Source organism: Giraffa tippelskirchi, chromosome 2 (genome assembly GCF_054371585.1).
Source record: "Giraffa tippelskirchi isolate mGirTip1 chromosome 2, T2T-mGirTip1v1.2.pri, whole genome shotgun sequence".
Taxonomy (NCBI): domain Eukaryota; kingdom Metazoa; phylum Chordata; class Mammalia; order Artiodactyla; family Giraffidae; genus Giraffa; species Giraffa tippelskirchi.
Window position 1 is genome coordinate 50,420,463 of NC_137276.1, and position 24,514 is coordinate 50,444,976.

Sequence of the window (24,514 nt, forward strand, 5' to 3'; positions counted from 1 at the left end):
CAGAGATGGAGCACAACAACCACCCCCACCCCGTGTGCCCACATCACTCTCATACAATTGGTGGCATGTGCTTGATGCTATATTTTGCTTTTTCCACATAATAATATATCATCTCGTATCACATAGTTTCAGCAGCTTCTTTTTTTGGATGTACATCATTTATTTACCCAGCACATTATATATTTAACCTGATGGACAGTTGGGCTGTTACCCTGTTATTCTCACTGTCTCCGTAGGCACATGTGCAAATTTATCTGAAGGATAAATCCCCTAGGAATGGACTGCTGAGTCATTTAAAATTTTGATAGATTTGGTAGTGCCCCCCAGTCAGTGGTTTTGCTTCCTGTGGTTTCATTCTCTGTGGTTTCAGTTACTCACAGCCAACTGCAGTGTGAAAGTGCGTTACATGGAAAATCCCAGAAATAAAATACATATGTTTTAGATTGCACACCACTCTGAGTATCAAGCTGAAATCTTATGGCGTCCTGCTCTGTCCCCTGGAGATTAATCCTTTTGTCTAGTGGCTCCATATATACATATACCTAGCTACTCAATGTACACATACTTAGCAGCCCACTCAGTTATCACGCTGTCGAGGTATCACATTCACATAATTTTATCACAGTAAATTGTTATAATTGTTCTATTTTATTGTTCATTGTTAATCTCTTGTGTATATGCCAAGTAGCTTCAGTCATGTCCAACTCTGTGACACTATGGACCACAGCCCATCAGGCTCCTCTGTCCATGGATTTCTCTAGGCATGAATACTGGAGTGGACTGCCATGACCTCCTGTAGGGGATTTTCCTGACCCGGGGATTGAACCTGCATTTCTTATGTCTCCTGCATTGGCAGCCAGGTTCTCTACCACTAGTGCCACCTGGGAAGCCCTGTGTGGGGCTCTTACTGGGCCTAATTTATAAATTACACTTTATCACAGATATGTGTATATAGAAAAACACCATCCCTATAGGGTTCGATGCTATCCACAGTTTCAGCCATCTGCTGGGTGTCTTGGAGCAAATCCCCAGCGAATATGGGGGTGAGGGGCTGTTATCAAGTTATGTAGCACAAAGAGGCTGTAGGAAATTCCATATTACCATTCATTACAATGAAAACAGTTGTTGACTTTCTTATTGTCTGGCCCGGGTGAGTGCGGCCAGCTGTGAGCCCCACACCCTTTGGTGAGCTGGCCATCTGGCTCTGAGTGACTCCAAGGAGCCAGCGTGCCCAGCACCCAACCTGTTTCCCACTGTGCGCAGTCTTGCAGCCCACCACCTGCACATGACATGAGGTTTCTTTCACTTGCCACTTTATATTAAATTCTATTTTCATCTGGTTTTTCAAACATCATGGTTCAAATATCAAAAGGCCAAAGCCAGTCTCCCTGCACCCTTTTCCTCTGACTGTCCACTTTCCCTCCAAGACAACTGCTGCTCCCAACATCTTTGTCTCTTTCCAGCGATGTTTTGTACAAATCCATATGTTTCTGTTCTTCCTTCCTCCTTCCCTTCCTTTACAAAAACGATCGCATGTTATTCTTCCTTTTGCATCGCATATTATTCTTCCTTTTGCTTTTTCCACTTAACAGTATCTAGCAGAGGACATTCCGGGTACAATGCATACTCGTTAAAAAAAATAATAACCTGCAAATCATCACATTTGATAAATATCTATCCCTCTCCTCTCATTTTGTCTTTGTCATTTCACTTTCTTTGCCTTGAAAATATTTTAAACTTTGCTGTAGTGAAATTTTTTTCATGGGCTCTGGTTTTGGGGTAGTATTAGAAAGGCCTTTCCCACTTTGAGATTATACAAAACTTCTCCCACAGTTGATCCTGGTTTGCGGTTTCATTTTTGATCTTTAAATCATTGGTCAATCATGATTTTTTATTTTGTTGTAAGAAGTGCTCTAAGTATCCAACTTGACATTTTTTCTCCAGGTGGCTATCCAGTTGTCCCTATTTCGTTTATTAAATAATCCGTCTTGTCCTTGCCCATTTGAAATAACTCAATTCTGTTCCAAACTCTCAAATACATTTGAGTCTATCTCTGTTCATGTTTTACAGTACCATGCTCTTTTAATTATTATTGCAGTATTCTTTACTCTGTTTTAATAATTGGTAAGGCTGGTATGACTTCCTTATTCTTTTTTACAAAAATGGATTTGCTGTTTCTGCTCATGAACTTTTGAATCAATTTGTCTAATTTAAAAAGAAATGCTATTCGTACTTTATTGAGTTAAATATATGGACTAAATTAGGGGGAACTGGTATCTCTGAGTTTTTCTACTCTATAGATGGTGTGCATTTCTCTTTCTTCTAATTTATAAGTAGATTGTGATTTCTGTATATTCTGTATATTTTGTATCTGGCTACCTTACTGAATTGCATATTGCTTATAGTGGTTTTTCATATCACTGACCTAAGTTTTTCACACATATAAATAATAACAGCAATGATAATAACGTAATACCCTCCCCTCCTGCTTTAATAGTTTCATGTTCGCTCTCTAATTGCACTGGCAGCTACTTCCAGGAAAATGATAAATAACAGTGGTGATGTGGGCCGGCTTGTTTTGTGGCTGGCTTTGATGGGAATGCTGCTAGCATCTCTCCCAGCGTTGGCTTTGGGTACATCCATGATGAGGAAGGATCCATCTATTCCTACTTAACAAAGAATTTCTATCAAAATGGATGTTGAATGTTGTCATGTGCCTTCTGACTTTTCTCTTGGACCCCGGGTGTGGGTCTACCAGGGTGCCCCGGCTGGCCCCAGACCTACCCTTCCCTGGCAGCTCCTGGGGAAGCTGGTGCAGCAGTGAAGGGCTGTCTGGGGACTCTCATTTCTGGACTGGGATACTTTCCACTGCAAGGAGCAGAAAAGCCCTCCTAATGAGCTTAAATCAAAGGAGATGTGTTATTCTCACAGATCAAGAAGCCCTGAGGTACGCAGTTCCTGGCTGAGCAGTTCAGGGCCTTGGCCAAGTCAGTAGGAACGTGGGCCCCTCCTTCCCCCACCCTCCTTGGCCTTTCGGTTGGCTTTGCTGGCTGGTCATATGGTCATATGACCACCAAACATCCCAGAGACAGACAAGCAGGTCACCCCCCTCGAAAAGAGAGGACTTTTGGTGAGGTCCTTCTTAGAAGTCAGGAAGCCTTTCTCGGAATCTGAGACTTCCCTTGTGTCCCAGAGGCTGCATCCTCCAGTCTTAGCCTGTGAAGTAAAACTGCTTTCTATTTCTTTAAAAATCTTCCTCGGGCACTCATTTTTTAATGGCTACATATGATTCCTTCTGGTTTCTGTACCCCCTTTCCTAAGCCATCCCCTGACGTTGTTGCACTGGGTTCTGCTGTTGCCTCCCGTTGGAGCGTTTTGAGTTCCCAACACCCTGGGTGCTGCTGTGACCACTGCCTTTCTCAGGCGAGTTAGCATTTCACTTTTGGTTCCAGTTCATCAAGAGGTGCAGCAGAAAGCTCAGAGTCGGAGCCCAGAAACCCACAAATGACAGGGCTCAGGCCGTGGGGAGTCTGCAGGGGGTCCACTACATGCTGACTGCTTGGGGGTGGGGGCTCTAACTCTCTGCCCATGATGGGGGTGGGGGAGGCACGCTTGTTCAAGGTGTCAGCCATCTCCTTGCCTGCTCTGCCCCTAATGTGGAATATCCAGGGGCCTGGAGGAAGCCAGACACCTAGGACACTCTGTTCAGGGGGTTCACTATCTGGGATTAAAAAAAAAGCCTTCTCAACCAGTGCAGACCCAGGAAGACAGAGGCCAGTGTAAGGTTTTCATGTGCCCCAGTGTAGTGACAGTGTCTGTGCTGGAACAGGGGGTCCCTGTTCATCCCCAGTCTTCTTGAGCAAGCTTTCTTTCTTCTTCACAGGATCCCTCTCAGAAAACAGCATAGGGGCCCAGGTAGATATTACATGCATGGAGCTTTGCACAGGCTGAGGACCTGCCCTGGGATTTGCATCCTTTTTCCTCCTGGTGTGATGCAGTAACCCCAAGGCACACACTCCAGAGAGCCCTGAAGGAATCATGGGGATCTGAAATCTCTGTTCCTCCCCTCCTAGAGGGTCTGCCCTCCAGTCTCCCAGCCCTCACCCAGCTCTCCTCCCCAAGGACAGTCAGTAACAGCTGGGGTGCCCACTGCAGTGCTCTGCTGGGGATAGAGGAGGATGGGGAGGGTGAGCGTTTGTGAGACGTTGGGCCCTGCTGTCACTGTGACAACAGAAACACAGGGAGATTTATTTCGCTTGGCAGGAGCATCTGACAGGCAGATGCCAGACAACCCAGGCTTCATTCCTGTGCCTCCAGCAGTTCTCTTCCATATCCATTTTTGCTGGTTTCTTGTGGCACACATTTAGGCCCCGAGACAAGCTTTCTCCTACTTTCTTCGAGCCCTGTGTCAGATGACTGCCCAACATTCTTTCTACTCTCCCCTCCCCACCTGCCATTTCCCCCTTTTTCTCTCTGCATCTATGACAATAAAATAAACTGCCCAGCAATGCAGAGGTGGATATCAGCCTCCTCACACCCCTGACTGAGGGCTGGGGCCGTGGAGGGCACACAAGACAGCAGTCACATGGATGACATCCTGTCGCTTTTTGCCCTGTTCTGTTCTAGTAAGATACTAGGTCCTGACCACATGCAAGGGGGGTGATTGTCCAAGAGTGTGAATACCAGGAAGCAGGGTTCATTGGGGGCCACCTTGGAGGCTGCCCAGCACAGCGATTGGAACCAGGAGGACAGACGACAGCCGGACTGCCAAGGTTCAGATCCTTAACCTCCAAGGGCGCCTTGTGAATGGCCAACACTTTAGAAGACCAACTGGCAAGTGATTTCCCCTTGCTGACCAGTTGGGAAGCGCCACTCCAATTAGTTTTGTGACCTCAGCCAAATTGCTCAATGTCCCCCAGCCTCTGTTTTTGCATCTGTAAAATGGGTACCCTAATTATACCACCTTCTAAAATTGTCCTGAGGATATGAAGCTGAGCTATGCAAAGCTCTTAAAACAGTGCCTGGCATGTGATAAACACCCAATAAAACTTGGGTGTTCTACTAGGAGAGACTGCCTATCACTTGCACAGAGCCCTCCGTGTGTCCCCACAGTGACCACTGCCGGTCACTGAACTCCCACCCCTTTCTGGGCCTGGGGGTTCTGGGAAGTCAAGGGAGGCAAGATCTTTCAGGAAATTTATATGCCTTTAGCAGAGACACAATAAACAAATATATAAATAAAGAAGCTAAGTTTCCTCTGTGCTACATTATACAGGGAAAAGAGTGGGAATGTCATTTGTCAGGAGGAGTAGTTACTTGACAAAGTTTCCCACCTAGGGGAGTTTTCTCTAACTGATGTTTAAGCTGAGGTCTGAAGGTGAGAAGGGGGCCAGCCCTGCCAGAAACTAAGAACCTGAAACTGAGAGGTTCTAGTTGGAAGAGGATGAGCTTGAGGAAGAGAAAAGGGCCCAGGATGGCTGATGGCAGTAAAAGGGTGGGCAAGAGGGAAGAGATGTGGCCAGGGGACCTGGAGGCCCAGGACCACATCGGAGATGGATTTTATTCCAGGAACAGTAGGCCCTCTGAGGAGTTTTAAGCCGATGTGCTTTGCTTTTAATTGGCTGCTGTTCTTTGTTGAAGGGATGGGTGAATGCATGGACGGCTAGGTAGACATATAGGAGAGGAGAGGTAGACATATAGGAGAGGATGAAAGTGAAAGTTGCTCTGTCCTGTCTACCTCTTTGCTACCGCATGGACTATAGCCTGCCAAGCTTCTGTCTGTGGAATTCTCCAGGCCAGAATACTGGAGTAGGTAGTGGTTCCCTTCTCCAGGGGATCTTCCCAACCCAGGGATCGAACCCAGGTCTCCTTCATTGCAGGCGATTCTTTACCGTCTGAGCCACCAGGGAAGCCTTAGGAGAGGATAGGTAGACATATAGGAGAGATGGGATAAACAGGTGGCATCAGTACAAGTGCAGCCTCTTGCCCTGTACTCTCACCAGAGTCTCATGCCTGCTGCCTGTCCCAGCTCTTTAGGATGGTATCTTCAGAGCTGCTGGTCCAGACTTCTGACACTGTGCCCTGGAGGACTGAGTGATACAGGAGAGGCAGCCAGGCCTGGCAAGAAGGCTGTCTCAGGCTCTCTGCCCCCAGAATTAGGGATGCAGCCTAAGGGATGGCAACTGATTCATGGAAAGAATCCAAAACTGCTAAAATCCAAATCCTGTTGTACATTTCCCAGCCGCATGGCCCTGGGCCACTGGGAGCCCCAGCTGCCCTGTCATCACACAGGGAAGACAGAGGGTATGACAGCACTTAGGAAGCACATATAGGGTTCTGCCCAGCCCCTGGCCTCCTTGCCTCATTCAATCCTCACCAGAATCTCCCAAGGTAGGTCTAGTCATTGGCCTCATTTTGCTGATGAAGAAATGGAAATGTAGAGGGGTTATGTGAACCAGTAAGCACTAATGTTTTCTCAGCCTTCTCCCATGTATTCACTTAATCTCCACCAACCAGGAGAGGAGGTTGGAGGCTCCACTTGGAGACGAAGACCAGGAGGCACAAAACTCGTGGGGCTGGGGGTCCAGCCCTGTGCTCTCAGTCCCAGAAAACAGGGAGGGAGCATGCAGGGTGGCAGGCACTTGGGACCTGCCTAGGGGTTTCCACTGTAGGACACCCGGGCAGGCCCTGCCTCAGCACCAGTACCAACTGGAGGGCCCACCCCCGCAGGAACCCACAGTTCCTCCTCACCCCTCCCTACCTGGGACAGTCCCGGCTTTGAGGCACCGAGAAGTACTGAAGTTCCCCAGGAGAGACTAAAAGTGCCTGGTCCCCAGTTCTCGGGCAGAGCGCACAGGCAGCCAGGAGGTTGCGACACGGTGTGGCCAGCACCCCGTGCGCCTGGCATCTGTTCCTGGGCGAGCTTGGCTGCTGCCATCCTGCTACCACAGCCCCTCCAGTTCTTGCACCATGCCTTTCTGCCCCACCAGGCATCTGAAGAGGAGCAGGCCGCTGCCTAGGGGTAAGTGTACACCCAAGGCCAAGAGCCGGCTACAGGATACCAGACTGGGGGGCAATTAACCCTTGAAGGGCAAGTGGCATTTGGTGGCTCCAAGCAAGAAAAGCAGGGTGCAGATGAGACAACAGGGATACATGGGAGGCTGGAACCACCACTCAAGTTCAGCCTGGTGTAGAGATAGGCAGGAAAGGCCGCCCCTGGGGACATTGCAGAAAAGCCCAGCTGGCAATGAAGCATTGCCCAGAGCTGGCTGCATGCACTCACTCATGTGCGTGCGTGCAAACACACACACACACTTGAGTCTCAGGAAATTAGGATGGTGGGCTCTCCCACTCCCCTCTAGCCTCAGTCTAACCCACCTGAAAGCTGTCCAGCCTTCAGCCACCAAGCCTCATATGACAACTGAACACTTGAAATATAGCTAGAGCAGGCGTGCTGTTAGTACAAGTTACACACTAGATTTTGAAGACTTAGTACAAAAAGTACGTACACATACTGTCCAACAGTTTCTGATTGTGTGTTGAATGATACTATTTTGGATCTGTTGGGATAAACAAAAATATATTGTTCAAAATAAGTTCTTTTTCTTTTTTTAATGTAGCTACTAAAACATTTGAAATTATACTTGTGGCTCACGTTGTATTTTTCCATTGGATTATGCTGCTCTGGACAGCTGCATCCCCATGCTGGGCCTTCACCCCTGGGAATCCAGGTGTTGGAGCCTTTCCTGGGGTTCCTTGCTCCTCTGGGCAACTTGTAGAATGATGACGGGCCTGTGACACACCATACATTGCAGCTGCTGTCACTTTTAAATAGTGACTTCTTTTGATTTTTAAACATTTTCCATAAATCCTGGACTAATTCAGATATCATTTGATTAATTACATAAGAATGACAGCTTTTTGACCTGAATGTCATAGGAGTTCCATGGGCTACAGTGGTTTACAAAATGGTTTTACAGATATCATTTACTCTTTTTGCATTTTATTATGAAAATTCTTGTATAGCAAAATTGAAAGAGAGGAGTTCTTGTCCTGGAACCACTGCCAGGACTTGCTGCATTTTGGAGTCACCTCCTCGCCCCAAACCCCTTGTGCTGGTGGAAAGAGAAATTGAAACACGGAAGGAAGTTCTTAAATCCAGGGTCCCAGAAGGGAGGAAAGCCCGACTGGGAACAAGATAAGCTGGACTGGATCCTGACAGGGTCATGTAGGGGCCAGTACCCTTATACAAGCCATAGGTTGAAGTAGTGAGCACAAAGTGGGGTCAAGGTTAGGAATCAGGCTGCATGGAGTCATAGTTCACTGATTTTACAGCTTGGACATGTTTCTAGATATCTCTGGACTTCAGTTTCCTTTCCTTTAAAATAGGAATCTTGACACCACTTTGCCATCAGCTTGTGAACATCGTGCCTGCCTTAGAATGGGTGCTCTGTGTGTACCGGTCACCTTGGTTCTTGCAGCTGCTATTATTCTTCCATTCTCTGCAAGCCCTCCCCATGCCAGGCACTGCTCAGTGTGCTGGAGTTGTTTATAAAACAGACATATCAGGAGTGGGCTGAAAATAAAGTGTCAATAAGCATGTCACATAAACACATAAAATAAATGTATAATGGATTTCCATAAGTGCTATGGCAATGCGGGAGACACAGGTTCAAAACGTGGGTCAGGAAGATCCCCTGGAGAAGAGAATGGCAACCCACTCCAGTATGCTTTCCTGGAGAATCCCATGGAGAGAGGAGCCTGGTGAGCTATCGTCCATGGGATTGCTAAGAGTTGGACATGACTAAATGACTCTTATATGGAAAGATTAAGGCTGGGAAGGGGCCCGGGTTGCAGTGGGTGATGTGGAGTGCAGTAGGTGAGGTTTCATTGAATAGTTAGGGAAGATCCCCCAGAAAGGTAACGCTTGAGGGAAGACCTGAAAGAGATGAGGGAGCAAGTCATGGCAGTGTCTGGAAGAACGGCATTCTGAGCAAGAGCAAAGGCAAAGGGAGAGCAGGTGCAAGGACCCTGGGCAGGGGAGTGTCTCGCTCTCTGGGGAATGGCAGAAAGCAAAGCAGAGAACAGCTATGAGGCCAGAGGGGTAATGGGCAAGAGATCGAGGTCCCTGGAAGATCACTGCAAGGACTTTGCTGAGGGGTGGACACTGCAGGATTTTGAGCAGAGGTGTGTGAGCTGGTTTGGGCTGGGCCACTATGCTGCCACACTGAAAACAAGCCATTGGGGGCAAGGGAGGGAGCCTAAAGACCATACCAATAATCCAGAGGAGAAATGATGTTGGCTTGGACAAGGTGGAACAGTGATAAGTGGCCAGATTTTGAATGTCTTAAAGCAGGAGCCAATAGAATTTACTCATTGGTTTCCTCGGTGTATATGCCCAGCAGTGGGATTGGTGGGTTGTATAGGAGTTCTATTTCCATTTTTTAAAGGAATCTCCACATTTTCTCCGTAGTGGCTGTACTAGTTTGCATTCCCACCAACAGTGTAAGAGGGTTCCCTTTTCTCCTCACCAATCAGTTCTAATGAAGTGGATGAAACTGGAGCCTATTATACAGAGTGAAGTAAGTCAGAAGGAAAAACACCAATACAGTATATTAATGCATATATATGGAATTTAGAAAGATGGTAACGATGACCCTATATGCAAGACAGCAAAAGAGACACAGATGTAAAGAACAGACTGTTGGACTCTGTGGGAGAAGGCGAGGGTGGGATGATTTGAGAGAATAACACTGAAACATGTATAGTATCATATGTGAAACAGATTGCCAGTCCAGATTCGATGCATGAGACAGGGTGCTCAGGGCTGGTGCACTGGGATGACCCAGAGCGATGGGAAGGGTAGGCAGGTGGGAGGGTGGTTCAGGATGGGGAACACATGTACACCTATGGCTGATTCATGTCAATGTATGGCAAAAACCACTACAATATTGTAAATAAATTAGCCTCCAATTAAAATAAATAAATTAATTTTAAAAAAGAATTTACTCATTGGAATAGCTATGAGACAGAGTGGAGCTGAGGATGTGTCTGATTTCCACTTGAGTAACCAGAGGTGGAATTGACCTCACCCAGGAAGGGGAGGGGTCCCAGATTTGGAGATGGAATTCATATTTGGGAGATGCCTGGAGACATCTTGTTGGAGCTGTCTGGAGAGGGGCACAGAAGGGTCTGGAGGGCAGGGAAATAGTGAGTCTGGAAGTTGTTGGCTTAGGGATGGCAGTTAAAGCCCTGAGACTGGATGAACTCATCAGGGGACAGTATGGGACAGGATGGGGACAAGGGGAGGAATAGGTCAGGTGACTCCCAATTTTCTGTTCTGGGCACCTGGAGGCCCAGCACTAAGACAGAAGCACAAGAGGAAGCTGGTGTGATGGATGAGACAGTTATGATTTTCAGACAAGCCATATTGACACTTCAGACAAGCCTATAGCTGTAGAATCATAGTCATTTAGGCTCAGAGGAGGTCTAGATCTCATTGTTCTATATCAATGCTTCTCAACTGGGGGCAGCCTTGACCCCCCCAAAAAAATTTGACAACATGTGGAGACATTTTTGATTGTCAAACCTGGGAAGGAGGGAGAGGCTGCTACCAGCATCTGGTGGGTAGAGGCCAAGGGGTGCTCTATACACCGTACTATGCATAAGCAATGGGGACCATTTTGCTCTCCCACCTAAAACAATCCCCCCAAAAGGACAAATAATATGAAACAATGATTTTTAAGATACTTACTTTCAAAACATTAGGCAGTGAAGGACTGTTGACACCCCCCCACCCCCCCCCTCCACCCCCGCAAGAGATGGGAAGCAAAGGAAGTGAGCCCTACGCCATGCACTAGCTTACTGCCCTGGGAGTTTTCAGGCCGTGCAGGAAGGGGAAACCCAGGTGGAACCCAATGGGCTCCATGAGTTAGAGAGACAGCTGGGGAGACCAAAGCATCTCAAGTGTTCAGAATAGAGCACCAAGGAGGAAAGTGCTGCCTGGAGAGGAAACTCCCTTGGGAGCTCATCGCCACGTGTACAGGAGTGTGAGGAAAATCCCTGAGGCCAAGGAGAGAAGCACTAGAAAGGGTTAGAGGCCACACTGAGCAATCTGACACAGCGCAGGGAATGGTGCCTGTTCCTGTCTGTCAGACCAAAAACACCTCATGACTCCTGGGGCATTGCATAGAATGCACAGAAGTGTTTTCTCTCAGCAGTGGGGGACAGTTTGCTCTGTACTGAGAACTCTGGACCCACCAAATAAGTCTTAGAAACAAAACATATAAGAAGACATAGACAGAAAATCAATAAGAATATGTAAAATATTTTTAAAAGTCAACAACTAGACCTAATTTATAGAATACTTTACCTAACTACAGCAGAATCATTTTTGTCAGTGCACACAGTACACTTAGCAAGATAGACCATATTCACGGGAATTCCCTGGCAGTCCAGTGGTTGGGACTTCATGCTTTCACTGCCGAGGGCACTGGTTCAGTCCCTGGGATCTGCGAGCGTGTAGTACAGCCAAAAAATATGTTCAAATCGTACAATGTATCTTCTCTGAAAACAAAGGAATTAACTTAGAAATCAGTAACAGAAAGATTTCTGGAAAATCCTCCCAAACGTGGAAATAACACATTTCTAAACAACACATAGGTCAAAGAGGAAATCCAAAGGGTAAGACATTTTGAGCTGAATAAAGATGAAAAAAAACAATATACAGATTTTGTGCATGCCTCTAAAGCAGTACTTAGGGGGCAATTATAACACTAAATACTGTAAGACACTAGAAAAATAAGACCAAATTAAACACAAAGTGAACAGATGAAGAGAAACAATAAAGATCAGAGTGTAAATTAATGAGATACAACACAAGTTGGCAAACTACAACCTGTGGACTGGCTCCCCCTTTTTGAAAACAAATTTGTACACAAACACACAGCCCTGCCCTTTCACTTACATGTTGTCTATGGCTGCTTTTTAACTACAACAGCAGAGTACATAGTTTTGGCAGAGACCATAGGGCCTGAAAACCTAAAATATTTACTCTAGCCCTTTCAAAGGTTTCTAATTAGAAAAACAAAGACATACAGTCAGTAAAACAAAAATCTCTTTTTTGAGATTAATAAAATCAGTAAGCATCTAGAGTACTGACCAGGGGAAAAAGAGAAGACACAAATTACCAATAATAGAAATGAGAGAGATGACATCGCTACCGACTCTTCAAATACTAAAAACACAGTAAAGGAATATTCTGAATAACTTTATGTCAATAAATTCAACAACTTAAATGAGACAGACAAATTCCTTGAAAGGCACAAACTACAAAGCTCACTCAAAAGAAATAAGTATCTATATTACAGAAATTTAATTTGTTATTAAAAACCTTCCCATGATGAATTCTACCAAATATTAAAAACAATGGCAACTCTACACAGACTCTTCCAAAAATATTGAAAAAGAGGGAATACTTACCAGCTTATTCTGTGAAACCAGTTTTACCCTGATACCAAAATAAGACATAAAAGAAAATGGCCTACCAATATCCTTTGTGAATACAGATGAAATATTCTCCACAAAATTTTAGAACCCAGCAATAATAAAAAGGACAATACATCATGACCAATTGGGATTTCAGGAATGCAAAGGTAGTTTAACATTTGAAAATCTATCAGCGTAATTCACTGTAATAACACATTAAAAACATAAAATGTGGTCTCTCAATAGCTACAGAAAAAAGCATTTGACAAAATTGCAACATCCATTTCTGTTAAAAACAAAAACAAAGAACCTCTCCAGCAAACTGGAAATAGAAGAGAAGTTCCTCAAGAAATAGAAGTTCCTCAACCTGAGAAAGGACATCAACAAGAAACCTGCAGCACATATTCTTAATGGTGAGAAGTTGAATGCTTTTGCTATAAGATCAAGAATAAGATAAGATGTCCACTCTTACCACTTCTATTCAACATGGTATTAAGGCTCTAGTCAGCACAATTAGGCAAGAAACAAAAATACAAGGCACCCAGATTGGAAAGGAAGAAGTGAAACTGTCTTTGTTTGCAGGTGATGTGATCACCTGTGTAAGTGCCCAAGTCAGTGTGGAAAGATAGTCTGTTCACCAAATGCTGCTGGAACGACTGGACATCCATGTATAAAAGGATGAATTTCAAGCTTTATCTTGCACCATCTACAAAACTAACTCATCGACTAAATGTAAACCCTAAAATGTGAAACTTCCAGAAGAAAATCTAGGAGAAAACTTTTATGACCTTGGGTTAAGCAAAACTTTCTTAGATACAAAACCAGAAAAAAACGATAAGTTGAGCTTTATCCAAATTAAACACTTGTGCTCTTGGAAACATACTGTTAATATAATGAAAAGAAAAGGCACAGACTGGGAGATATTTGCATAGCATATATCTGATAAAGAGCTGTTACCCAGAAGATGTAAAGAACTCTCAAAACTTAATAATGAAAAATGAACAACCAATTGTTAAAATGGACAGGACCTTCCCAGTGGTTCAGTGGCTAAAGACTCTGAGCTCCTAATGTAGGGTGCCTGGGTTCGACCCCTGTTCAGAGAACTAGATCCCACAGGCTGCAACTAGGACCCACTTCAGCCAAATAAATAAAAATAAATATTTTTAAAGTGGATAAAAGATTTCAACAGATATTTCACCAAAGAAGACACATGGATGGCAATTAAGTACATAAAAAGATACTCAGCATCAATAGTCATTTGAAAAATGCAAATTCAAACATGATACTCTACCCCTACACACCCATTAGAATGGCTAGAAGTAAAGAGACCAGCCGCAACAAGTGTTGGTGAAGAAGTGGAGGAACTGGAACCCTCATATATTGCTGGTGGCAGCATAAAGTAGTGCAATCACTTTGGAGAACAGATTAAGGCAGTTTCTTAAAAAGTTAAGTATACTATGTAAAAATGCACATAGATAACATACACACATGAGAAATACTCGAAAAGTTAAACCCACAGGCCTAGATCACCAGGAGAACAGGACCCTGGGCAGAGGTGCAACTGGACATGAGAGAATCTGTCAACCCGTGGGTAGGGCAGAGCCAGGTTTTGAGCTTATTTGATGTGGGTTACCCTCTTTAGAAAAAGAGAATTGAAAAAATGAGAAATTCCAGTTAGATACAAACCTGAGTATTCATTTAGGACAAACAAGTAACCACAACAAATTCTTGGAGCCGTCGATCTCCAGGTCCTTTTCTTCTGAGTTATTTTGGGATGTTTCTCCAGCAAAGCATACATAGAAAAGCTTCCTGGTGGTACCTCGCTTCCCGTCCCCACCTGCAACACTCAGCCAGCCCTGCTTCATAGTCCATGTTGTGTTGAGTCCTAAAGACGCAAGGCCACTGTCCCCATCTCAGTGGTGGAGCCCTTGCCCTGTGAATGACCACACAGCTGCCCCAGCCATGCCTACAGTCTCTGTTTTCCACTGGCCCTCACTATCTCTTGGGCTCCGGGCTCTGCTGTCTCTGCTTCAAGCTCCCTTCCTCTCCGCCTCTGCATTGCTGCCTGGGCCCAAAGGAGTCAGGCCCCTGTGTGTGTCCTGAGGGGCTCAGAAGTCACCCTAGGACCCTGACTCACCGCTCTCCTGAGCTTTAGGCTCCACAGGCCTCTTCAGCCCGCTTTCCCATTACCCCGCCTCCAGGCCTCACATGTGGTGTCACCTCAGCAAGGATGCATCTCACCCCATTCTCCAGCCCTCAGAGCAGCCCCCTCGGTTTCCCCAGTCCTCCGCGGCCTTGCTCTAGCCACTATCAGCCTGACCCCAGCGGGCTGCCTCGTTCATGGGGAAACAACAGGAGCATGGGCTGGATCAGAGCCCAGAGCTCGGGACTTTGAATCCCAGGCTCTGCCATGTATTCAGTTCAGTTCACTTCAGTCGCTCAGTCATGTCTGACTCTTTGTGACCCCATGGACTGCAGCACGCCAGGCTTCCCCGTCCATCACCAACTCCCGGAGCCTACTCAAACTCATGTCCATTGAGTCAGTGATGCCATCCAACCATCTCATCCTCTGTTGTCCCCTTCTCCTCCCACCTTCAATCTTTCCCAGCATCAGGGTCTTTTCAAATGAGTCAGTTTTTCGCATCAGGTGGCCAGTTGGAGTTTCAGCTTCAGCATCAGTTCTTCCAATGAATACTCAGGATTGATCTCCTTTAGGATGGACTGGTTGGGCCATGTATTAGCTGTGTGAATTCAGACAAGTTCCGTAGTCACTCTGTGCTTCAGTTTCCTTGCCTGTCAAATGAAAATAGTAATAGTAACAGTACCTCACTCAGGGTCATTGTGAAAATTAAAGAATCCTAGAAGGACAGATGTGTGTCAGCTTTGTTCATCAGGAGAGTCATATATGCTCTGGTTCACTTACTCCTGTCTGGTCTCCATCACTGGGCTGCGGGTTCCAGAAAGGAATGGCCTGGGTCTCACAGCTCTCCTGTCATCCCACTCCCTTGGGAACAGGGATGTCTGGGACTCACCCGGTCAGCAGATAAACCCACTTAGGGTCTGAGGTTCTGGGACCTTAGCAAGTAATGGTGAGCTATATGTTATGGGACGAGCCATAAAGATAAGATTATTCTTGAAAATCCCTTAAATTGCCTGTACTTTATAGACCTCAGTTCAGTATAAATTGTTTTAGGTATATCTCCAAAATTAATTCATTTGCACATGAAAACGCAAGGGCCTTTGGAGCTACTGTAGAAAAAGTCAATTCATCAAAAACTGTCTGGGCATTCGTATCTTTTTGCCTTTGGATAATAATCCAGTATCTAGCTGTGAGTGGGGACAGGTGGAGAATTCTGGAGGATTTGCTCCATCCTGGTTTAATATCATCTCAGTAACTTAAAAAAAATTTTTTTTTTTTTGGGTCTGCACTGCACGGCTTGCAGGATTTTATTTCTCTTAATGGGAATTGACCCCAGAGTCCCGTCAGTGAAAATGCAAAATTCTAACCACTGGACTGCCAGAGAATTCCCTCTGTAACTTTAATACATGTGAAGAATCAGGCCTCGTTTTCAGGGATGGGAGAATAGGCTGTGATGTCAGAGCCCATGTTAAAAGCACATAGTGACATTTAGCTGGGTTTAAAGATGTGTAAAGTTGATTTAAACAAAATACGTACTGAAGCTCCTCTGGCATCTGAACTTCTCTGAGCTGCTGTCAAATCTGCATGCTTTTTCCTAATAGTACCCCAGGATGATTTTAATAATAATAGGGAAAAATAACCAAGAAGTTTAAGGAGGAAACCCAAGAGGGCCCCAAAGACTGATGTGCGAGGTGTGAAGATGTGCAAATATAGAACCAGAAAGCACAGCTGCTGCTGAATGGTTTTTGGAGAGATGACTGTCTCACACCCCAGGGAATGAAAGCCAACTGGTATTGGGCCGGAGAGAGCCCTGTGGGGGAGGAACCCTGTGTTTGCCCGGGTGCCTGCTGTAAGCCTGTTCTCTCTTGTCTTGCAGGTGGTGCCGGGGAGCGGGAGAAGGTGCCGGCCAACCCAGAGGCGCTCCTGCTCATGGCCAGCTCCCAGAGGGACATGGAAGACTGGGTGCAGGCCATCCGTCGGGTCATCTGGGCCCCGTTTGGCCGAGGTACTGCCCGTAGCGCGCATGCTCACCCTCTAGAACCCTTGCCTTCAGGTAATCACACCTCTGCGCCCCACACTGAGCCTGCAAGATCCCTCTCTCTCAGGACTTGCTGGCTGAGTCCCATGCTTCCTGCGGCAGCAGACAGACAGGTGGTGTTGTCCTTTTCTGCTGCCAGCCCTCAACAGTCAGGTCCTAGCAGGGGAGACTAGGGCCACTTTTCAAAAACGTGCCCTCTTCTGACCCGAAAGTCCTGTGGTTTGTGTGTACTTGCCTCTGTGTCCAGACCCTTGCTGAGTGTTGGGTGTGTCTGAGGCCAGAAGTAGGCACTCGGGGTCATATTGGATGGTGAGGTACCAAGTCCTTGCCTCTGCTGCGACTTGTGGCCCTTGCATGGCCTACACAGCCCTGGACCTGACCTTAAAACAAAAGTTGCCATTTACTCACCTGCTCCTTTATTCTACACTTTCATTGGGTGCCTGCAATATATGGAATGGTATTCCAGGTGCTGAGAATTAAACCAGAGGATGCCTCTACCCTCCCTTCCCGTTCCCTTGTCCTAGGAGAGACAGACGATAGGCACGTAAAGGTGACTCATGATGTCCACTGGGGAGAAATGAAGGGAGCCAAGTAGAGCCACATGGAAGGACAGAGGGGGTGCTATGTCAAGTGTTGTTTATAAAGCCAACTTAGTGAAGTCACCAGGAAAGCTGAGGATATGGAAAAGAGATGCAGGCAGAGGGACCAGTGAGTGCAAAGGGTTGGGAAAGGGCCATGGAAACACGAGGACTCTCAGGAAGATCAGAGGGTCTGAAGGAGTAAGGATGGGAAGATGGAGGACCTGAAGCCTTGGGGATATAGTGGGGATTTCAGATTTCCTTCTAAATTGATGGGACACCAGGCAGAGCTCTGAACAGGAGACAGACACTATTTGACTTATAAGAGCCCTCTGGCTGCCGTGTGAGGGGTGGGCCATAGAAAGACCAGGCTGAGACTCTCATCTGACAAGGATGCAGGGCCTGGGCATGAGTGGGAATGGAGGAGACACGGAGAACGGTCAGCTGAGACTTATCCTGAAGATGGGGCTGCAGGGTGTGCTGAAGGTCTGGACATGGGGCACAGAAAGCAATGGTGATGCCCAGCTGTGCAGGTGCTGTCTCTGTAGGTCGGTATCCCTGTGCAGTCATCATGGAAAGGGCTTGTAGAAAGGATCACCATGTCGGCTGGGCTGGGACCACCAACTTGCCACTGAGTACGGAGACAGGACCAGCCGTGTCCTAACCACATGAGCCATGAACATCCTCTCTCTCCATGTTGCATAGTATTTGATTGATGCACCATCGAGGCCGGGGCAGAAGCTCACCTTTGGGGGCTTCCTAAGTGGCCCCAACCTGTTAGCCATGGCCTCCCTGCCCCCTGGCGATCATGGCATCTTTGACCCACAGCCCCAGTTTAATGGTCTGGGAATACTCAAGCCCACCCAGGAACTTCTGCAGCCTCTACAGGTTCCTTTTGGTGCAAGGTAGTTGAAAGTGACCCAGTGGAGGAGAAAAGAGCCCAAAGAAGACGCCTATGCAGCTGGACTTTCAGGTGGCACCTTTGAGCACTAGGGAAAGGAGAACATTGCCATGATGTTGGATAGCAAGAGGCTCTTTAAATGAGTTACAGAAAGCACCACGTGTTTAGCAGCAATGCAGTGAAGAAATAAACGATTCATTCTTACAATAGAAAACTCTATAGCAGTGAGAATAAATGAACTACAGCTCCACCCAACAACATGCATGATCCCTAAAAACATACTGTGAGACTAGGGCAGCAATTCCATTTATATAAAGTCAAAAATAGGGCAGAAAGATAGGACTTCCCTGGCAATCCAGAGCTTCCACGCAGGTTTAGTCCCTGCCTGGGGAACTAAGATCCCACATGCCTTGGGGCATAATAAAAATAAAAATTTTTAGAAAATAGGGCAGAGAGAAACTATACTATTTATGGCCAAATAATTAGGCAGCAAAAAATATAAAGTAAAGAGATGAATGCTGTAAAGTCAGGATAGCAGGCCTACTTACACAAGTGTGCATTTTTAATACTATGCATCTCTGTGGATATGTGCTTTAAATACTTTCTGAATGTCTGCATATTTCACTATATTAAAAAATCAGAAACTAAATAGAACAAAGAAAGGAGAGAAACTAAAGGTCAAAGAGACTAAATAATTTGCCCAAAATGACAGAGCTATTCAGGAGCAGAACTGAGTAACAGAGGCAGTTGTTCTGACCTCTAAAGCTGTACTTTGTCCCAGCCTGTCAGGGCACTGTCATGTCACACATGGTCTACCTGTACTCAGGGTGTGTTGACTCCCTGTATATATGTGCCTGTCTGTCTCTGTGCTTGCCGAATGGGGACCATTTGCAGAATCCCACATAGAATCCAGATTTGCTCCTCCCCCAGCCTTCTTCCCCCAGCGTTTACAGACTTCTCAGGCAGTGCACTGTGTGCCGAAGAACTCAAAAGAATTTCAACAGGAACCGCCATCAAAGGCGCTTATCTCCTTTCGACCAGAAGTATAGAGGAAACGCAGAAATCCCAGGGGTTAGCAGTGACAGACATGTTCAGGCAAGTGTGGGCTCTCGAAGGGGGGGCTTCATCCTCCTCTGCAGGTTTCCTGGTAAAGCTGTTATTAGCCTGGGTTCCCCTGCAAAGGAGGCTTAGGGGATCAGCCCTTCTTTCACTGTTTAATAACGGAGCCTGTGAGCCCTTTCAAGCATGTTTGTTCTGGCAGAAAGCGACCACCTCTGACAGGCACAAATGGGCAACATGCCTACTGCAAGCAGGGGAGAGCCTGGCTGCCCCACAGAGAAAATGGGGCTGGCCAGTGGGTCAGGGGAGCTGGTTACTGCTGATGGCCTGCCCAGGAGTGGCCCTGATAGAGTGCCTCTTGTCTAGCCATTCATTCATTCAACCAGCCAGTCATTCATTGGAGGATGTGTTCTAGGGGCTGGAATCACAGCAATGAGTAGGACAGACAAGGTCCCTGCCCTTGTGGAGCACACATTCTAGGAAAGAGAACAGACAGCAAACAAGTTGGGATGGGCAGGGCAAGTGGGAGTGATGGAGGGTTCAGTGTATAATGACATTTGACTAAAGGAGATGAAAGGGTGATTACATATATATCTGGGCAGAGAGTTTTTAAAGTAGAGGCAGGGGTGTCCATGTTGGAAGAGCAGTAAGGAAGCCAATATGACTAGAGAAATCTGTGAAGGGGGAGAGAGGAGGTAGGGGCTGGTAAATCAAGAGGGCCTTGTCACAGTGATGACTCTGGCAAGGTGGTACCATTGGCAGGTCTTGAACAGAGCAGTGGCCGAGTCTGACTCAGGTTCCAACAAGATCCCTCTGGCTGCTGTGTCGAGAATGGATGAAAGAAGCAAAGACAGAAACAGGGAGACCAGTTAGGAGCTCATTATACAATCATGCAGGTGAGAGATGATGGTGGCTTGGCTCCAGATGGCACTGGTGATGAGGAGTAATAGAGTTCTTGATATATTTTAAAGGTAAAGCCAATAGTACTTCCCTTACTGGAAAGGGTGAAAGGTGTAAGAGAATGAGAATAGTCAAAGGTAATTCCAAGGTGTTTTGATCTAAGCCACTTGGAAGGATGGATTAGTCATTAACTGAGACAAGAGGGAACACAGAAAGTGCAGTTGTTTGGGAGGAAAATGGAGAGTTCACTTTGGACTTAGTCTGGGGTACCTGTTAGAGGCTCAAGTTTAGGTATCAAGTAGGCAGTTGACAGTTAAGGCTAGAGACCAGAAGAGAGGACTGGGTTGGAAAGGGAATTTGGGAGCCATTGACATGCAGATGGGGTTTTGAAGCCATGAGTCGGGATGAGACATCACGAAGCTAGTGAAGAGACGGCAGAGGACCCGGGCTGAGCCCTGAGCTGCCCTCAAGTAGGAGGACAGGGAGCAGAGGAGGGGCCAGCACGGGGGCTGAGGAGAGCCAGGAGTGACTGTGGTTCCTGAGCTGAGTGAAGAGACCACCTAAGGAGGAAGTGTCTATGAACTGCTGATAGATTGACCAGGAGAGATCAGGTGGTAAGCACAGGTCACTGGTGACTTGGACAAGGGTGGTTTTGGTGGAGTCCTGGGGGTAAAGCCAGATGATAGTGGGCATGAGAAAGGATGAGAGGAGGGGAATTGAAGTGTGAGCATAGCCAACTCTTTCAAGAAGTTTGCTGTAAAGAGAAACAGAAATGGGACAGTAGCTGAAGTGGGGAGTCGGGTAAACAGAGAGTTTTATTTTTTTTAAGTTGGGAGACAAAACAGCCATGATGGTGCAAGTGAGGGAGAGAAGAATTGCTGGAGTACCAATATCTTGTGAATATAGATGGAAAATTCCTCAACAAAATACAAAAGTAATTGAATCCAGCAATTTATAAAAGGATTACACATGATGCCCAAATGAGATTTATCATAGGAATGCAAGAGTGGCTTAACATCTAAAAATTAATTAATGTGATGCATCAGTAGAATAAAGGACAAAAACCACATGATCATCTCAATCAACTCAAAAAAGGCATTTGATAAAATCCAGCACCATTTTATGATAATACACTCAACTGTCTAGAGATAGAAAGGAATTTTCTCAACCTGCTAAAGGGCATCTACAAAAACTTGCAGATAACATCAGGCTCAATGGAGAAAGCTGGATGCTTTTCAGGAACAAGACAGGATTTTTGCTTTTACCACTTCTGTTCAACATTGTATTAGACATTCAAGCTGAGCACTTAGGCAAGAAAATGAAATAAAATGCATCCAGATTAGGAAGGAGAAACAAGTAATCTATTTGCAGATGGCATAATCTCATATATAGAAAATCTTAAGAAATCTATTTTAGATCTAATAAAAAATTCAGCAAGATTTCAAGATACAGGGTCAAGTAAACTGTATTTCTATACAGTAGCACTGAGGAAACTGAAAATGAAATTAAGAAAACTTCATTTATAAAAGCACCCAAAAGACAAAATACTAAGGAATAAATTTAACAAAAGAAGTACAAAACTTAATACTCTGAAAATGACATTTTTGAAAGAAATTGAAGACCTAAATAAAGGGAAAGGTATCCCATGTTCATGGAACAGAAGACTTGATAGTGTGAAGAGGGCCCCACTCCCCAATGAATCTCTGGACTTCCAGGCCCAGCTCTAGGAACATGGCCCCCCAAGAGGCCCTATTGGGCAGTACCTCCTAGCTAGCTCTCTGTAAAAGGGGAGAGAAAGGAGTCATGGGGTACCAGAGTCACCAAGCATCTGGTGAGTGCTCGTGGGTGAGCCCTATCTTGCCTGGTTATCTGGAGAGAGCCAGCAAATGCTTGAAAGTGTGTGTTATGTGCATGCCGCTGCTGCTGTTAAGTCGCTTCGGTCGTGTTCGACTCTGTGCGACCCCATAGACGGCAGCCCACCAGGCTCCTCCATCCCTGGGATTTTATGTGCATAGGAAAGTGCTTGCTTGCGCTGAGGTATTGAAGGAGGCAGAGTGAGCACAGGTCTTGGCGTCAGGCTGTGGTCTGCATGTGATCTGGCTCTGCCCTTTGCTTGCTGTGTGACCCTGGGCATGCCACTTACTCTCTCTGTGTTCTTGTTTGCAAAATGGGAAAAAGAACATCTTCTTTGCAGAATTGTCATGAGAATTAAGAGAGAAAATGGATACAAAGTGGCCAGCAGTCTCAGTACTGAATAGTTCTATTTATTCACAGAACATCTGCCACGTGCAGGCCGGGCACCCAGCAGGGATCAGACGGAGATTCCATTCTGTGCTCTCTGGGGCATAGGACAATTGTTCTCATTGGAACCACTCAGGAGAAGGCTTGTAAAGTGAGACTGAGAGTTGGAAACCTGTTTCTAAGTTGCTAGAATTTGTTTCTAACAAGTTCCCAGGTGATGCTGATGTTGCTGGTCTAAGGCCCACATTTTGAGAACTACTGTGTTAGAAGGTGGTGAGTGTTATGGTAAGAAAAAAATAGAGCCGTTTGGCCACCTGATGTGAAGAACTGACTCATTGGAAAAAGCCCTGATGCTGGGAAAGATTGAAGGCAGGAGGAGAAGGGGATGAGAGAGGATGAGATGGTTGGATAGCATCACCGACTCAATGGACATGAGTTTGAGAAAGCTCCGGGAGATGGTGATGGACAGGGAGGCCTGGCGTGCTGCAGTCCATGAGCTCACAAAGAGTCAGACATGGCTGAGTGACTGAACAACAACAAAACACAATGGTGAGGGTGGACCTAATGAGAGAGTGACACCCAAAGCCTTGAAGTTGTGAAAGTGAGGCAGGAGGATGTAGGGTGGGTGTGTGTAGGCAGGTGGATGTAGGAGACCCAGGCAGCAGCTTGGGCAGCAGCAGAGAGGACTGATGTGGTCTTGAACCCATGCACAGGCAGGTGGGCTGAAAGCAGGGAGGATGAAAGGTGCCTGATGGCAGAGGAAGGATGTGATCTGATAAATAGTTAAAAGGGCAGCTCTGATTGCTGACCACAATGGGTCAACAGGAAGCCAGGGGTCTACTTGCAGTAATGTAGGCAATAAGCAAGGGTATTTCCCCTGTGGTGGGTAGTGGTGAAGGTGAGCAGATTCCAAATCTGTTTTGAAAATAGGACCTACAAGATCTCCTGGATGTGGATTTGAGAGAAAAGGAGAGGTGAAGGTGAACACCCAGGGGTCTGATCAAGTGGCAAGAAAGAACTGTAATTAAGCAAGAGAGGAAGACAGCCTTGAGCAGGTTTGGGACAATGCAGCAAGACCACAGCTCCATGTGGGCACAGGAGAGTTTGCAGTGACTGTTAGTCATTACATTACTGCCCACTGCAGGCATCCTGAGTGGGCAGTTGGATGCAGGAGTCTGAGGACCAGGGTTCACAGCTCAGTAACTAGGAGCATAGTAACTATCCCCTCTCCCCAGCGGGCACTGCCAAGCAAAGCCCAGAAACTGACTCAACCTTACAGGCTGCAGCACAGAGCAGCAGTCCTGGTGCCAGGAGCCTGGCCTGGGAATGGTGTCCTTGCCCAGAGTGACAGCTCCATACTGAGGAGGGACACGAGGGGCCAGGCAGCAGGCCTGCCGTGGCCACTAGACCTGTGTTCCCCATGCTGGCCCCACCCCAATGTGTATGTGACTTGCACAGGCCTCTGCAGACTTTCCCCGACCCCTCCCCCCAGGGCTGACAGTCCTGTCCTAGATTCCTCAGAAATCATGGAGGGAAGGAGGGGGACAAAGGCAGCTCCCAGAGGCCATGGGGCAGGACACTTGACATGGAGAAAATCCAGCCTCAGGACAACTTGGAGAGACACAGAGCATCCTTGTTAGGCCAGCTGGTTGTGGTCATTATTTGCTGGAATGATATCTCCAAATGGAAGCCCTCAAGGCACAGATTGAAAATGAAAGGTCACTGGCCCCAGCCCCGCCTGGCAGTGGTGGAGCCTTCTGCCCAGCACTACTTACTCCAGATCCCAGCTCTCTGGGAGATTCACGAAGAGAACATCTTATTTCCATTTCCCCTGAATGTTAACCCACCAAACCAGTGGGCCTGGGCCTTTCCTGGCAGCCTTTCCAAAAGGAGAAAGATGTGACTGTTGCTGACCTGGACTGGGCTTCAGTCACTGCACCAGCAGAAGGGGGCACTTGAGCCTGATTCTGGTACCCCAGGCCCATTCTGGTGAGCCCTGAGGGTCCACATGTCAAGTGGAAGAGGAATCACCCCCACAGGCCTTGAACCCCATCCAGCCCCAAGCTCACAGAGGCCAGATCAGTCCTCTTACAAGTATAGGGATCAGTACACAGCACCCTTTGGCCCCCTTCTCCTGCAGCCCTCAAGGCTTCTCACCTGCAGTGCCCTGG

The 24,514-nt window shown here is 46.6% G+C and overlaps 1 protein-coding gene across 9 annotated transcripts in view; it reads left to right on the plus strand.

Annotated features, from left to right (window-relative positions):
• ARHGAP22 (Rho GTPase activating protein 22) overlaps positions 1–24,514 on the plus strand; it is a 177,650-nt gene that overhangs the window by 127,396 nt on the left and 25,740 nt on the right. For 6 of the 9 annotated variants that reach the window (XR_014074576.1, XR_014074577.1, XM_081561795.1 and 3 more), the window contains one exon: positions 16,503–16,631. Coding sequence is in view for 7 of the 9 variants with exons in the window: in XM_081561795.1 (XP_081417921.1) it covers positions 16,503–16,631 (129 nt within the window). In the remaining 2 variants the exon portion in view is untranslated. Of the gene's footprint in view, positions 1–16,502; positions 16,680–24,514 lie in introns of all 9 variants that reach the window. The other 3 variants (XM_081561787.1, XM_081561791.1, XM_081561823.1) reach the window with 1 other exon arrangement.